The sequence below is a fragment of the Mirounga angustirostris genome, unplaced genomic scaffold (genome assembly GCF_029215605.1).
Source record: "Mirounga angustirostris isolate CCGP_5_RB_7025 unplaced genomic scaffold, mMirAng1.0.hap1 SCAF_3, whole genome shotgun sequence".
NCBI classification, from domain to species: domain Eukaryota; kingdom Metazoa; phylum Chordata; class Mammalia; order Carnivora; family Phocidae; genus Mirounga; species Mirounga angustirostris.
The window spans coordinates 135,057,752-135,073,553 of NW_026991711.1; the positions used below are offsets into that span (position 1 = coordinate 135,057,752).

Here is a 15,802-nt window from a genome sequence, read left to right on the forward strand (position 1 = left end):
AAGTAAAAAGCCAGATTTGTTTTATGAATAAAAGTATATATTTTGTGTAGATTTATGAAACAAGAATGGCTCTTAAACACTATGCTACACTGTCTCTTGAGACAAAAAGCTGTAAGCAAGGAGAGGAATTTTAAGAAAGACACCAGAGCTATTTGGGAAGAAATGACCACCAGGATTTAGTGAATTGACTGCATTTGAGACCTGAGACGGAATGAGGGACAAAACTGATTTTCTTCTAAGTGATACTGACAAATAGTTTACATGTATTCCTGCAAGACTGTACAGGACATCCCACTTTACCAAATATAAAGCTAAAAAAGCTACTATGACTGTAGGAAATGAACCATTTTTCAAAACATGTTTCTATGGGAAGTACATTCCAGGTTACTACATGGAAATGCTCCAGCCCACCTGTCAGAGGTTAATCTTGCCCAGCCCTCCACAAGCAAAACCAGAGTGCGAGGGAAACAATATAGTGGGAGTCTCTGCAGAGGAAGGATGACCTATTATTTTAAGCTATCTTCCATGGAATCCAGAGCTCTATGAAGGAGACTTGTTGCTACAAGTCTGAGGACTACTGATTGAGGATACCAACTTTTAGGGGGTTACTAGTTTGAATGACAATTTTCTTTAAATATGGGCTGAAAAATCCATGATCTATTATCTTACTCATATTCCTAGAAAATGCTACAAGCAGAATTTGAAAGTAAAATGGCTTTAAAAGAACACATGAACATGACTAATCCCTGTTCATGAAAAGTTCATACAGACCAAGGGCATCTTGTGGAACTGGTTATTATGTGCCTAAGCTGTGCGAAGACTGTTCCAGAAACCCTAATGTCACATTTATGTTTGTAGTCTCCATCTTGTTCAATAAAGTTGAGTACAGTTATCTCTCCAATTACAATCTTACTCCTTTTGCTAAACTAAGTTTGTTTTGAAATTTTATAGTCTATATTCTCTACTTCAAGTGAATTTGACAGTAAGTTTGAAAATTCACACTGCAGGTGATTTTTGTCAAAACCTAGGTACTCTGAAGGGAATGACATTCATTCAGACTTAGACCTGTGAATCTACAGTTCTATCTAGAGTTTATATGTATGAAGTTATGAAAAGGGATTTCTGAGAGCCAAGTCCAAAGACTAAGAATATTCCAAACTTCTTTCCCATGCATGATCAACAAAACCTCCATCTCCAATATAAACTGCCACCACAGAACCTCTACAGAGAGGACTTCATGCTTATGGCTACTGCTTGTAATAGTCAGGATGTGATCTTCATACAAGTATTTTTAGTGATGATAAACATCACTTGAACATACAGAAGAAAATCCATGATTCTCCATGTGAGGAGTTCCTGGCTAACAGACACTTAAGTCACTTGCCAATGCCAAGTTCTTCTCCCTTCACTTTGCTGATATTTACAGTTAAGATCCGACGAGAAAAGAAGACTGACAACAGTAATCTCCCTCTTGACTCAAACTTCATATTAGTATCCTCACCACTGTAATCTCAAAGATATATGAAAATAAAAACTAAACTCATAAAAAGTAATCTAGACAATTTCAATATTTTAAATTATACATTTACCAGTAAGTGCCTGCCCCTTGAGAAGTTAGATCCATTCCATCTACACCATAGCTATCATCATCCATGATCTTGGATAGACCAAAATCAGTGATTTTGATTTCTCCACATGCTGTGCCATCTACCAGAAGGATGTTTCCTAAGAATAAAATATAAAGTTTTTTTTTAATGATACATAGATGAAAAACATTATATTTACTACTTTAGCTGACATTGGGGGAACAGATATATATTTAAAAAATGTAAATTTAAAATATAATTTTAAAATGTGATTCAATGGGCATTTTAAATTCTTCTAGTATTCCACTGACTTTAATAAACTGCACCAAAAAGCAGGTTTTCAGATAACTTAATATGACTTTTAAAAACTACAGTCTTTAGAGCTTAAAAAATTTAGACAAATTTTATTAATTACCTGGCTTAAGATCATAATGTATAATAGGGGGTTTGATTTCATTGAGATATCTTAGTGCATTTACAATTTGCATTACAATAGACCTAGCTTCCTTCTCTGACATTAATTTATGTTGCTTCAGATAGAAATCCAAGTCATTGCCTTCACAGTACTCTAATACTGTACAAAACCTACAATGAAGAAGAGAAAAAATTAGACCTAAAACATTATCCAATAATTCCTAATCACAGGATGAAATGAAGAATATATCATCATTACAGAATAAGGAAAACAAAAGCAAACAAATTTTTGTTAAATATAAATCCTTATATTCACTTACGTATCTGTATCCAAGGAGAAATAATCATAGAGTTTAACTATCCTAGGGTGATCCAGTTCTTTGTGTATTCTATACTCTCTGCAGGCATGTCTACAGGAAGAGAGAGTATATTTATTCTCCATGACTATTAAATGTATTTTCACTTGATAAAAACCAGAAAGTATTACTATTTACTTGTGGTAGTTTTCCTTCTTCTCATCCCTCCAGCTTTTATTAAGCTGGTGGATCTTCACAGCAGCGTATCTTTGTTCATAGAGGTCAAAAGCCTAGGATTCAAGGCATAGAAGAGTTAGGACCAAAGACCAACTGAATAGCTAAAGAGATTTAAAAAACAAATTTGGTGATCATTTTTATAGCAATATGAAATTAGAATATACACTACAGTTTTTGGTGATCATCTTTGCTATGATTATATATAGTTTAACAACACATTTATTATTGGGAACAAGATACAAATTCCATCGTATACATCAGAGAAAACTTTAAGGTGAATTTTCACATTCAGGTTTCATAAATGCCAATATACTGAATCAAGATAAAACAATAATGCTGTTATTTGTTTTTTTTAATATGGATCTGGCTCCTCTACAGTGGCAAAAGCAGTAAGCAGCCAACAAAGAGAGGGCTTTAGTGTGTTTTTTATGGGCTGGATAAAGCAAAACTTTTTCCTCTACCTTTCCTAGCAACTCCCCACTTCTTTAAACAAGTTCGTAATGATTTCCAACTGTTTAAAAAATTCTAAACTCTAAACTTTGATTATGAAACTGTTCAAACATAACCATACATCATTATCACACCTATCTACATCAATAATAATTCCTTAAAATCTCTTCTAATATCCAACTTGTCTTCAATTTTTACTGGCTGTCTCAAAAACAGAGGTTTTATACTAGTTTGTCTGAATCATCAGCCTATTTCTTACATAAAAAAATTAAGAATGATCAGTATTCTTCTAAGGTGTCAGGTAATTTACAAATCTAAAAAAAAACCACTTGAATGTCATTTAAGAGAGATCTAGTAATTTTGGTTCTGTGATTTACAGACAAAGGAGCCCCTTTAAAAAAAAAAACAAAACAAAAACAACACTGAAAATTTACATATTAGAAAGAAGGTCCCCAGTCTCTACTCCCCCCCATCAACTGGTAACCTAAAAATAAACAAGAAAGGTAAACTGTCACAGGCGCCTGGGTGGCTCAGTTGGTTAAGCGACTGCCTTCGGCTCAGGTCATGATCCTGGAGTCCCGGGATCAAGTCCCGCATCGGGCTCCCTGCTCGGCAGGGAGTCTGCTTCTCCCTCTGACCCTCCTCCCTCTCATGCTCTCTGTCTCTCATTCTCTCTCTCTCAAATAAATAAATAAAATCCTTATTAAAAAAAAAAAGAAGAAAGGTAAACTGTCATAAAATTATAAAAGCCTAAGATCAGAAATAATATAGGATGCAGTAGTTAAGAATATTCATTTTGGAGTCAGATAAACTTATTAGTTACAGAACTCTGTGCTAATAATACCCTCTCTTAGCCTCAGTCTCATTTATAAAGTTTGGGTTGTTGAGAGGATTAAATGGGGTAAAACACATAAAGTGTTAAACATTAGCTAATTACATTATTAAAAGCTTAAAGAGAAAAGATTAAAAAGTTCATGTGAGAATGCAAAAAAGCATAAAGGATAATAGAAAATAAAATTTTAAGTGCACTCATAAAAATTATCAATATATATTGACTTATATATGACACATCTTTCTCCCAAGATTAGGTGAGTAAAGTATACCCTTCCCATAAGGCTAATATGGTCAATTACTGAGCAATTGATTCAGTATTTTCCACCTTGGTATAGATAAAATCTGTATTTTTTTTGACTCACAATCTGCTTTGTTTCCCAGTGGACCTGGCAACCATGAAAAGGCTTTGAAGGGGTTGGAGAAAGTGGTCTTTAGTATTTAGGTCAGTACTGAACAGTTATTAGGCCCCAATCTGCATTTTTTATTTCCTATATAAGCCCTTTCTTCAAAAAGAAATGCCCCTCTTAGCAGCTATCTGTGGTATTAGAAACAGTGCAAATACTATAGGGCAGTGGCAGAAGGCTGTCAGGAAAGGTCATGACAAAAAGCTCAGAAGCTGGGCAACTAACTTTAAGGCCAAGTGAGTGCTAACTGTACTTTTGGTGATTTTTAGATCCACAGTGAGCCATGCCATTATGATCTTTTCTACTTTGTGGACTGAGTAAGCCTCCTTGAACCATTAAGTGCTTGAGAAGGAACTACTACTCGAATCAGAGAACCAGGAATTGGAAGAGAGCTCACAGATCACTCCTGATGGGTGAGGAAGGTTAGACCCATGATGTTTAATGCTTGTCCAACTTAACAAAAACAGAATGGTTCACAGTTGAACAAAGATCAGAACTGAAGTTTTCTGAGTACAAATCCCATTATTTTTTCCCAGACTCAGAATTAGAATCCAGGTTTGTCTTCAGTAAACTAAGAAGGCACAGTCCTTGCCTCACTGTCAGGATTTCTAAGAATAGTCTGATGAGCTTACATTTGCTAAGCACCAATGTTCCTGTGATATAGCTCATCTAATCATTAGAGCAACCCGCGGCGCCTGGGTGGCTCAGTTGGTTGAGTGTCTGACTCTTGGATTCAGCTCAGGTCAAGATCTCAGGGTCCTGGGATTGAGCCCTGCGAAGGGCTCTGTGCTCAGCATGGAGTTTCTCTCTCCCTCTGTCCCTCCCCGCTGCTCGCTCTCTCTCTCTCTCAAAAATAAGTAAATAAATCTTAAAAAAAAAAAAAAATCATTACAACAATCCTATGATGTAGGCACTGTTAGTATTTCCAGATGGAAGACTGAGGCAGAGGATGGTAAGTCCTAAGCCCGAGTATATACAGTTAGTAAACAGTAATCAGTACTAGTTAGTATTCAAACCTAGCCTATCTGGCTTTAGAACCCAAGCTCTTAACCACTAACTATACTAATACATAACAAAACAAAGCACAAAGTGTCAACAAGGAGCTATAAAAGGGAGACCAACAGGGAAGTCTTCTACAGGAATTAAATTTAAGGTGAGGGTACAACCCTTAATAAGACTTCATCCTAACTAAGAGCAAATGGGAAGCCCCTGGGGCTTATAAGTAGGTGAGTGAGATGATCAGACTGCATTTTATAAAAAGGCCACTCCAGCCGCAGCATACATCAATAAACTGGAGAAACTCAATGAGCCCTAAGATTAGCTAGGAGGCTCAGGGAGCAATGCAAATAAAGAGACAAGGAGGCCTTAAGCTAAGAGAGAGAGGGAAGGGTCACTGCTGGACTTGAGAGCTTAATGATATAAGTTAGCAGTGGGCACCAGGGACTGGTTTTATGTTGAGGAAAGGAAGTTACGGAAAAGGTGGAGCAAAGGATGGCCTTAGGTTTTTCACTTGAGGGAATGGACAGATGGATGTATTGCTGTGGGAGGCCGCAGTGTTAGAAGAAAAAGTTTTGGAGAAGAGGAAGATAACTTCTGTGTCAGACCTGAGTTTGTACTGCATATGAAGCATCCATGTGAGGTAAAAAGACTAAGTCATGTATACCAAAAGGAGGTATGGAGCTCAGAAGGAAAGTGTAGGATGGATATTATGTACACAGCTACAATAATGGCTTTTTTTTTTAAGAGTGAAAACCCTCTGGATTTCTTTCAGTTAGGAAAAACAGGCACTAATGTAGGTCTTTCGTAAAAAAGTGAAGAGGCCTCCCACAAACTTCGTAAAGCAGGGGATACACTTCCCTTTATACCGTTTTGGCTTATGAATGGTCTCACTGGAATGCTCTACTTTTGGATAGCTGGAGAAACCTGTATTTGAAAAGGAGAATATATAGAATGATAAAAGACTTTAGGAACTACAATTTTTTTTTAAAGATTTATTTATTTACTTGAGAGAGAGAGTGTGTGAGTTGGAGGGGGGAGAGGAGCAGAGAGAGAGGGACAAGCAGACTCCCCGCTGAGCATTAAGCCCAACCCCATGATCCTGAGATTATGACCTTGAGCAGAAATCAAGAGTCCAACACTTAATGGGCTAAGCCACTCAGGCACCCCAGAACTACACAATTTAAAGGCTGGGCAGAAAGATACAATGTAAAGTGAAAAAAGAGAAGATACAAAACACTGAACATGGTGACTAAAAACTTTTCTACATTTATACAGGTGCATTTAAGAAACACTGGCCTTAAAATAGGTAGAGATTTGGGTAAATTCAAGACATGTAAGACTTGTGACACGTTTGAATTAAGGGGTACAATCTTTCCATAGATGTACTATATTAAATGGCTACTTGCCTCTCTTGATTCTTTTTTTTTTAAGATTTTTTTTTTTTTTTATTCATGAAAGACAGAGCGAGAGAGAAAGGCAGAGGGAGAAACAGGCTCCCAAGGAGCAGGGAGCCCGATGCGGGACTCGATCCCAGGACCCTGAGATCATGACCTGAGCCGAAGGCAGATGCTTAACCATTTGAGCCACCCAGGTGCCCTGCCTCTCTTGATTCTAATGAGCGTTATTTGTATCGGACTGGCTGCTAGTAATGAGGTACCAGATATCAGTGTGATGCAAGGAGATTCTCCACTTGAGATAAGACAACATAAGCCATCAGGCTCTTTTGTAATGAGAGTTGGGACATAAAAATCAGTCAAAAAATCATAAAATGAATCAATAAAACACAAGTACTTCTTAACCATGTACTCCTATATCTTTGCTATTTTAGTGTAAGAACAGAAAAAAAGTCTATATTACCTTATACACTTCACTAAAGCCACCTCTACCAAGCAGATGAAGTAACAAGTATCTTTCATTTAACGTTGGGTGATCTTTGAACCTTAAGGTGGGAGAAAAAGATACTTAGGCACATAAAAACACATAAAAAAGGTTCCTTCCACAGTAAAGTTCCATTCTGTCTTCTACTTTGAGCTATTTCTTTCTCAGTTACTCTTCTGCTAATTTTGAGTTCCATCCTATACTGCTCTTCGCTCTCCACCTGCATGACTATTTTCAATCTGAACTCTCTGGTGTTCATTAAACTTAACATTTAGCTGAACATTCAGGTTCAATAACCAATAGCACTCTGATAAAGACTTACCAACTATTGTATTTCTAAGAGCTTTATGAAATCCCACTACTCAGTAGGAATTATTTCCCATGGAAAAATATACTTTTATATTGGGAGTATGGTGAATCAAGATTTTACAGTAGTACATATGATTAAAAATAATTATTTGTATAAACTGGCCTTCATGCATGATTAAATTTTACTCTTTGAACTTCTATAAATAAAATTTCAATTCCCAATGAAAAAATGAAAGCTTTAAAAAGAAACTTAGAAAATCTCTCACAGATAATACTCATTACTATGTAACATTTATTGCTCCTGCTATATATTAAGCATTCACATGTATTAACTCATTTATTTCTCAGCCAACCATATGAAGTAGGCGTTGCTACTAGCTCTTATTTTACAGATGAGGGCACCACTGCACAGAAAAGTTAAGTCACTTGCTCAGGTCAACAGTTAATACATGACAGGGCTTAGCGGAAAAATGTGATTCCAAAATGTGCACTCTTGAAATAAAACAAAAACAAAAACGATGATAGCTTTATTAATTCCAGGTATAAATATATTTTATTATTTCATTCAAAATCAATTGAATATAGCTTTGACAATTTCTTTTCTTAAAGAACTTGTTAATAAAAGAGGTTTCTGCTAAGTTTTTGTTTTTGCTTTTTTTAAAGTAAACTCTACCCCCAACGTGAGGTTCGAACTCACGACCCAAGATCAAGAGTCTCAAGCTCTACTGACTGAGCCAGCCAGGCACTCCTCTGTTTACTTTTAAAGTGAAATGTAAAGCTATAACAGTTCACTTAATTTTCATCAAGTGGACTAAGTCAGATCCACAAATAAGTTTGAACATAATTTTCAGAAGAGACAACTGTTAAATTAGTTTTGTCCTATCCGCTTAATTAGAATTTTCATCTGGTACATTTTGGGTTATTCCATAAATATATTATTTCATTCACCTTATGCACAGGAAAGATCTGTATATTTATGAATTATACATAAACAAATGATCATGAATAGGCCTTCTTTTAAGCAAGGTATTTATAGTTCATAAGAGAAACTGGCCATTTCCAATTGCGACATTCGTATTAGGTCATGAAGCTTTAAATGACACAAGTCTTATAAAGTATAAAAAGACACTCTTCCTCTCCTTTACGTCAATTAAATCCAAGTAGTGCCTTGCTGCTTAATTTCTGTCTTCTTCATAAAGCTCCCACCAGTCCTCAGTTATTTTCTCCTCTTTTGAGTTCCTTTAGCATTTAATATCTATAGCATTCATTTTGATAAGCAAGTGATAAGGACAGAGGCTATAACTTAAACTTCTATTTCTTCTACAGTTTTTGCATAAATCTTGTTAGTTGAAATAATTTCAACTATGGCTTACTGAACTACTGCTAGCTGAAATAATTTCTCCTTCACTATTGTAATATTAACTTTGGTATTCAGTCAACAAATATTTATTTTGGGCCTAGCATGTGCCAGGCGCTGGTCTAGGCTCTGAGGATATAGCAAAAATAAAACTAAGTCTGTGCTCTCATGTAGCTTACATTCTAATGTGAGAAGACAGACAATAATAACTGAAACATAAATCTGTAATTCCAGGTAGTGATAAATGCTATGAAAAAATAAAGCAAGGCAAGGATACTGAGAGAAGGGATGGAGTGAGGCAAAAACTGCTATCTTATACAGGGTGGCCTAAGGACAGCCTCTCTCGATCATTTGGAGTGAAATAAGGAATAAGCCATGCAGATATTTAGAGGAAGAACACTTCAGGTAGAGGAAATGGCAAGCACGGAAGTCCAGAGATGGGAATGTGCTAAATAAACATGTTCGAGGAGGCCGGCTTGTGTACAAGATATAAATGAGGGGAGGATGACAGAGATGGGGTTGGTGAGGTGGCCAGAGACCAGATCATATAAGGCCTTCTGAAAATATGGGAAGGACTTTGGATCTTTTTCTAAGTGTTCTGAGAAGGCCCCCCAACACGGAAATATTGTGTTTATACTCTCCACGGAGAGAAAAAACTGTAAAATATGAATAATGACTTACTGCGAATTATCTTCATTATTTATTCTTTTGAGCTCTCGAATGTGAAGATTTCTGACTCTTTCCAAACGTTCAAGTTCTGCCTGGATTTCTGCCTCTTCCTGAAAATGAAGAGAGGGGACTATAACAAGCTCAATTTATTTGCAATATAAAAAGAGATATTTTTACCCATGCATCAATTTTATACAGTGACGGGAAGAATAGTATATTATAAAGTACCACTGAGTTAAAAGACCAAAGTGCACTTTTCAATGCCTGAAAGATGGAAAGAGATAAGGCAAAAGCCTATTTCAAGAAACCATCCTCCACATAAAAATCTATACCTAATGAGATGCTGAGTTTTATTCTGTACTACAAGAAATCTATTTTTAGAATATTTAAACTGAAAATGACTGCAAGGTAGTTGAGGTTGACTTATAATACAAAACGAGATGAAAGTTTTATTTCTGGTACATCCCAATTTTAATTTAAGAGGGAATAATTTAATAATACAAAACAAATGAAGGTATTTTACAATAGTCAAAAAAGGAAGAAAGGAAGAAGACAGAACCACTGATTATTTCTAGACCTTACAATGTCTGAAATACACACACACACACACACACACACACAATCTGACCACTCAGGATAAATCCCACTGCAATCTTAGAGACTCTAAAACAAAAACTATATGGATAGCTGTGGTAGATCCTCAGTTATCAGAGCAGCTCTAGGCAAATCTAAAGAAATTTAACATTTTATATAAAAATTTTGATAAATATTTTTCAGGTCTCAAAATACACAATTTTGAGAACATTTTAGAATCAGACCCCAAATAAACAACCACCCATCTTATACATCTCTTTGATTTGTCAATATAAATTTGAATACTACATAAGGGACAGATAGGATATATCAAATTTCGGTGGAAAATTCTAGAAATGCCCATTATATTTCTGAATATTTGTTGAGTAAATAAACAAATACAAATTGCCTTGGCCTAAATGTGTATCTACTACCATTATAAATCTATATTACACTTAAACATATCTGTATATTAGCTCCTTTTAATGATTTATCTTTGATTTAAAAAATCCTTTATCTAAAAAATAATTCTGAAGTTTACTTTGAAGATATAAATATCATTTCACTCCAAAGCAGATAATATGAGGTATAAAGGGTATAACACCTTTATCTAAAGCTTAAACCGAAAGGAATATTCTAAGTATGATAAAGAAAAACAAATGTTCACATATTAAAAAAAACTAAATCTAAGTGTGTTGTTTGCATTCCACTTGACCCTTAAGGTTATTTTTATTATTTTAAAATGAAAACCACTACTTGTTGCAGAGATATTTAATATGGAATAGGCATTAGATGATAAACAGAAACTTTCACAGTAAATTTAAATGAAGATAAACCTTTCTAAAATTTTGGGGAGTTTTTTTTTTTTTAAATACATAAACTAAACAAACTGTCTTAATTGAACTGAAATTTCTTTATACAGCTTCAGTCACAAATATTTATTTTAATGAAAAAAGTAAAGGTAATAAATACTCCAGGGGATTAAATAACTGAAGATTCATTATAAGGACAGGAAATAGATTAAAAACCTTTTGGAATGAGACTCAAATTACAGTTTAGTTTGTCTTAATTTATAAAGACACATAAAGTAGAATAAGAAACTGGCTATACAGGTATGTCCATGAGTATGAAAAAAATTCAAATTCATTTACATCACAGAACATAGAAAGTGGTAACCTCTTCTTTCCATATTACTAACATTTGTGGTCTTAAAACTTGTGATTCTTACACATGTAGGAAGCTACTGAACACTTGGTAGGCTAGTGAAATTCTAAATATCCGATAAAACCGTGAAATGTCTATTAGCATACCTACTGAAATAACTGTTTTAACTTTTATTTGAAATTGTAGTATGGGGATACTATTTCAAAAGAGTATTTATAGAAATTAAATTTTACTGAGTCAATAAATAAATTTTATGAGATTCAACTAGATTGTTGATACAGTTACATTTGCTTAATATTTTTTGGTAATCTTCAGAGGTCTATACAATGGCAATAACCAATATTGCAAAATAAATACTTATTATTTAAAGAAAGTAAAATGTAGGTCTGTGTCAGTTAAGCAAACTTTTTTTGCCCTCTATAAAACATGGCAGATATGGCCCATAAAATCTTACAATCTAAAAGCACAGGCAAGCTGCATTTGGTTTGAATTATAAAGTTTACAGGAAAAAAAAGTCAGAAGCACTAGGAAAAAAAAAAGAAAAAATTGGATCCTCTGTATGTAAGAGGAAATGTCAAGTAAAGGAACTATAACCAAGTCTCTCTCTTTTTTTAATAACCAAGTCTTATATACTGATAGATATAACTCTTTCATAGTGAAACATATTTACATCTAACATACTGTAATTTATTATTTACTTCACACATCTTGGACTTTAAACCAAAGTGACACACTTCTGGGGGAAAGATAATTCTGCAACTCTTAAACCCCACTTGGGGGGGGCAGTATACATACTCTTATGGACTGAAGGTTTGTGTTTCCCCAAAATTCGTATGTTTAAGCCCTAAACCTCAATGTGATGGTATTTGGAGATGGGGCCTTTGGGAATTAGATTAGGTTATGAAGGTGGGGCCCTCATGATGGGATGAGTGGCTTTATCTGGAGGAAGAGAGACAGAGATCCTGCCCACCCTGTCCCCTCTTTGTGGGAGCACAGAGAATAGGACATGTGAGAAGGCAGCCATCTAAAACCAGGAAGAAACAGATCCTCACAAGAAACTGAACCCTGCTGGATGGACCCTGATCTTAGATTTCCACCTTCCAGACTGTGAGAAAATTTCTGTTAAAGACACCTAGTCGGGCGCCTGGGTGGCTCAGTTGGTTAAGCGACTGCCTTCGGCTCAGGTCATGATCCTGGAGTCCCTGGATCGAGTCCCGCATCGGGCTCCCTGCTCAGCAGGGAGTCTGCTTCTCCCTCTGGCCCTCCCCCCTCTCATGTGCTCTCTCTCATTCTCTCTCTCTCAAATAAATAAATAAAATCTTTAAAAAAAAAAAAAAAAAAACACCTAGTCTACGGTATTTTGTTATGGCAGCCCAAGCAGATTAATACACATACTTTCAGGCAAATGTTAGGACGATATGGCCTAGTACCCTTTCTTTATATAAAGGGGCAAAGCCCAGTTTTGGTATGGCCCCAGGGTACAATAGTCTAGAATACAGTAGTTTCATCAACTGATTTATATTTAGTGCAGTCATTTCCAAAGATCTATCCTGTAGACTATCCTCTCCTTGGCTTGAGATCAACATTAATCTCTGGGCTGTCCTCAGAATTAATCATTTTCAGAGGGCTCAGGAGAAGCAAGTATGACCCAGGCTCACAACCGACCTGAGTTCATTATAGAATGGAACCCTCAAACCCATGGCAAAACTAGGCCAGATTACTAAAACACAAGAGATAATCCAACTAGAATAATATCAACTTTCAGTCCTCGAGTCATCCACCAGCTGAGCAGTTAAAGCAGAGGTCTAGAAGAAACACAAGTTAAGAATAGACTTTTAGAGAGAGAGGTAGGTTTGGTGATCCCAACACAGTAAAAGGACACAGTTCTTTTCTGTTCAAACAAAGATACAGCAATGGACAATTTAATAGTATATACTACAGCTATTCTAACAGTATTTTATAATAAGCTCTTAATATTCTCATTTAAAACCCAAGTCATATAAATATACAACAACAGATCTCAATACTGCCTCACTGTTAAACCTGCAAAACATACCACCTTCCAAAACTTATAACTTTAAAAAATTTATATGGAAGGCAAATTCCACAGCAACTTAACCAAAACAATTTGTCCTTCAGCAGAAGTTTGACATAGAAATGCTTTCTGTTTGTAAGCAAAGTTTTTCTGGCAACTTAATATCCCCTTGGCTCGACTTTCTAAGCCAAAAGTCAGTAACAGTAATACAGAATCTCTAAAATGCCAGGTAAAAACCGCTAGGTCGATTTTTGTGCATTTCCCAAAATGGCGATTTTTAAAACAGCAATTACTAAAAGAAAGGTGGGGTGTGTAGGCATTAAAGCTATAAAAGCTTAAAGAGTTACAAAATGCATTTTCACATGTAAAAATGATACATATCCTGAAAAAATTAAACATACTAGTTTAAATTTCTTTAACAAATCTTGAGTATGTTACATGTTATATCCACAAAAAACCCTCAATTTCGAAGAGCTGCTTTTCTATAAAGCCAAGATAAGACAAAGTATTTTGATATATCATTCTCAGCTTGCCTATAACCAATGAGAGTTGGTAAAAAAGAAATTCTGTATATTATGAAGATGGAAGAAGAAGAGAAAAGCATATCACTTTGAAGAGCCTATTCAATAGCACTATAACATTACTTGGTCTAGGAAAACTAGTTCAGAATGAGGTTTCAAAAAGTTTAACTCCAAATTCATTTTAGTAATATGAACAATATTAATCCCTCAAAAGCCGGTATCCGCAGGTCCTCAAATTTTTTAATTTCATAAACTATAATGTCATTCTAAAAGTTTATCACCAGGAAAATGAAAGGTGAAATTAACGAAGGCACTATTAAAAGCTAATGGAAAGAAAGGGCAGTGCAGAAAAAAAGAATTAGGAAGAAGAAAATCATTAACAATTTACTTCATCTTTAACCCTGTTGTATGCCCCCAGATTATTTCTATTATATGCTTTCAAATACTTTAAATATGGATATGAGAGATATGAACCATTGGAAATATGAACCAACCAACAAACCAAAAAAACCACATAGATAAACCAAGTCTGAACTTCCAGAGATCAGTTTTGAAACTACTGCCCATAACCCTGTTTTTGCTTGAGTATGATTATGTAAGATTGAAAATTGGGTAGGAGGAGGAGAGGGGACAAAAATTATGAAATTCCTGGGGCGGGCGGAGGGGGGTTTATTCCTAACTACATAAATGCTCCCTCCACTCCCCTCCCCAATCACTGAGCTGGTTATTACTGATGGGAGCATACTGTATCTCCCTCAGATGTATTGCACTGGCTTAATTATTTTAGAACCTTAATGTTTTCTCTACACTTCATTTCTTCCTTTTTTAGGGGGAGGGTGTGGGATGTGGAGGTGGAGTTTATGCATTATTCAAATGCATAAATATCTACATTAAAACTCCTGGGAATAACTGTTAAAATAGGCAGGTTTTGATTCTGTCAGTTCCTCCATTCTATTTAAACAAGACAAAATAAAACCCTTCCCAGCAGCAAATAAATGTAACAATTCAACTGACTGGCAAAATTTAAATATTTAGTATACTTCCTGAAAAAGAAATTATAGCTGCTGTATTGGAAATTCCTTGATGTTAAACGCGAAGGAAGGTGCTGACACCACACCGTAGCACATCCAGGCCTCATGCCTTACAGCGTATCGTAGTCCTCCGCACTGCCTGGGTTCCTCTGAACCTTTCTCAGGATTTGGCTGGATTCACAGATTTTTTATTTAAGTATGAAGACATTTAACTTTCTACGCAATGACGGAAAGAGCCTAGTATTCGAGACTCTCTTGACACACATGAATATACAGGTGACCCTTGAACAACATGGGTTTAAGCTGCAGAGGTCCACTAATAGGCAAATTTTTTTCAACAAATAAAGCACTGTAAATGTATTTTCCTCATAATTTTCTTAATAACATTTTCCTCTAGCTTACTGTAAAAATACAGTATATAATACATATAATATAGAAAATTTGTGTTAACTGACAGCTTATGTTATTGGTTAAGTCTTCTGGTTAACAGTAGGCTATTAGTAGTTAAGTTTTGGGGGAGACAAAAGTTATATGCAGAGTTTTGTGCACATGGGGGTGGAGGAGGGTTGGTGCTCCTAACCCCTGATTGTACAAGGGTCAACTGTAAATGGCATGCAGTTATAGTTCTGATTGGGAAGGACCAGTGGATAAGCAATTGTTTTCTTTTTTTGTAAAATAGTGATCTCTAGACTGAATTTACAAACATGAATTGAACTCTGCTCTAACCAATGGCTAACACGACTTCTAAAATTCTTTCCAAAATTAAAAAAAATTCCATTCCCTATAAAACTGGATTAATATTAAACATTACAGGGGCAAAACACATTTTACTTCTAAATTTTCATTTTGGTAATTGAAAATCTACTACACCAAGTTAAGATGTATGACTGCAACTGGGGAAACACAGAGTAGTAATGTTTATGGATTCATAATAAGAGTAGGAGGTAAAATAGGAACACTGGGAGTTTTCCTATCTACAGCCAGTCCCATGTTGTCTCAGCAAAGTCATCTTTATAGACTACTACTCACTTTTAAAAGGGAAACA

At 35.4% G+C, this 15,802-nt stretch overlaps 1 protein-coding gene across 3 annotated transcripts in view; it reads right to left on the reverse strand.

Annotated features, from left to right (window-relative positions):
• The window catches only part of TLK1 (tousled like kinase 1), a 160,383-nt gene that overhangs the window by 14,032 nt on the left and 130,549 nt on the right, over positions 1 to 15,802 (reverse strand). For all 3 annotated transcript variants that reach the window (XM_064586672.1, XM_045868642.3, XM_045868644.3), the window contains 6 exons: positions 9,446 to 9,543; positions 7,078 to 7,159; positions 2,495 to 2,586; positions 2,321 to 2,410; positions 2,002 to 2,171; positions 1,590 to 1,725 (listed from right to left, as the gene is read on the reverse strand). In XM_064586672.1, coding sequence (XP_064442742.1) covers positions 1,590 to 1,725; positions 2,002 to 2,171; positions 2,321 to 2,410; positions 2,495 to 2,586; positions 7,078 to 7,159; positions 9,446 to 9,543 — 668 coding nt within the window. The remainder of the gene's footprint in view (positions 1 to 1,589; positions 1,726 to 2,001; positions 2,172 to 2,320; positions 2,411 to 2,494; positions 2,587 to 7,077; positions 7,160 to 9,445; positions 9,544 to 15,802) is intronic.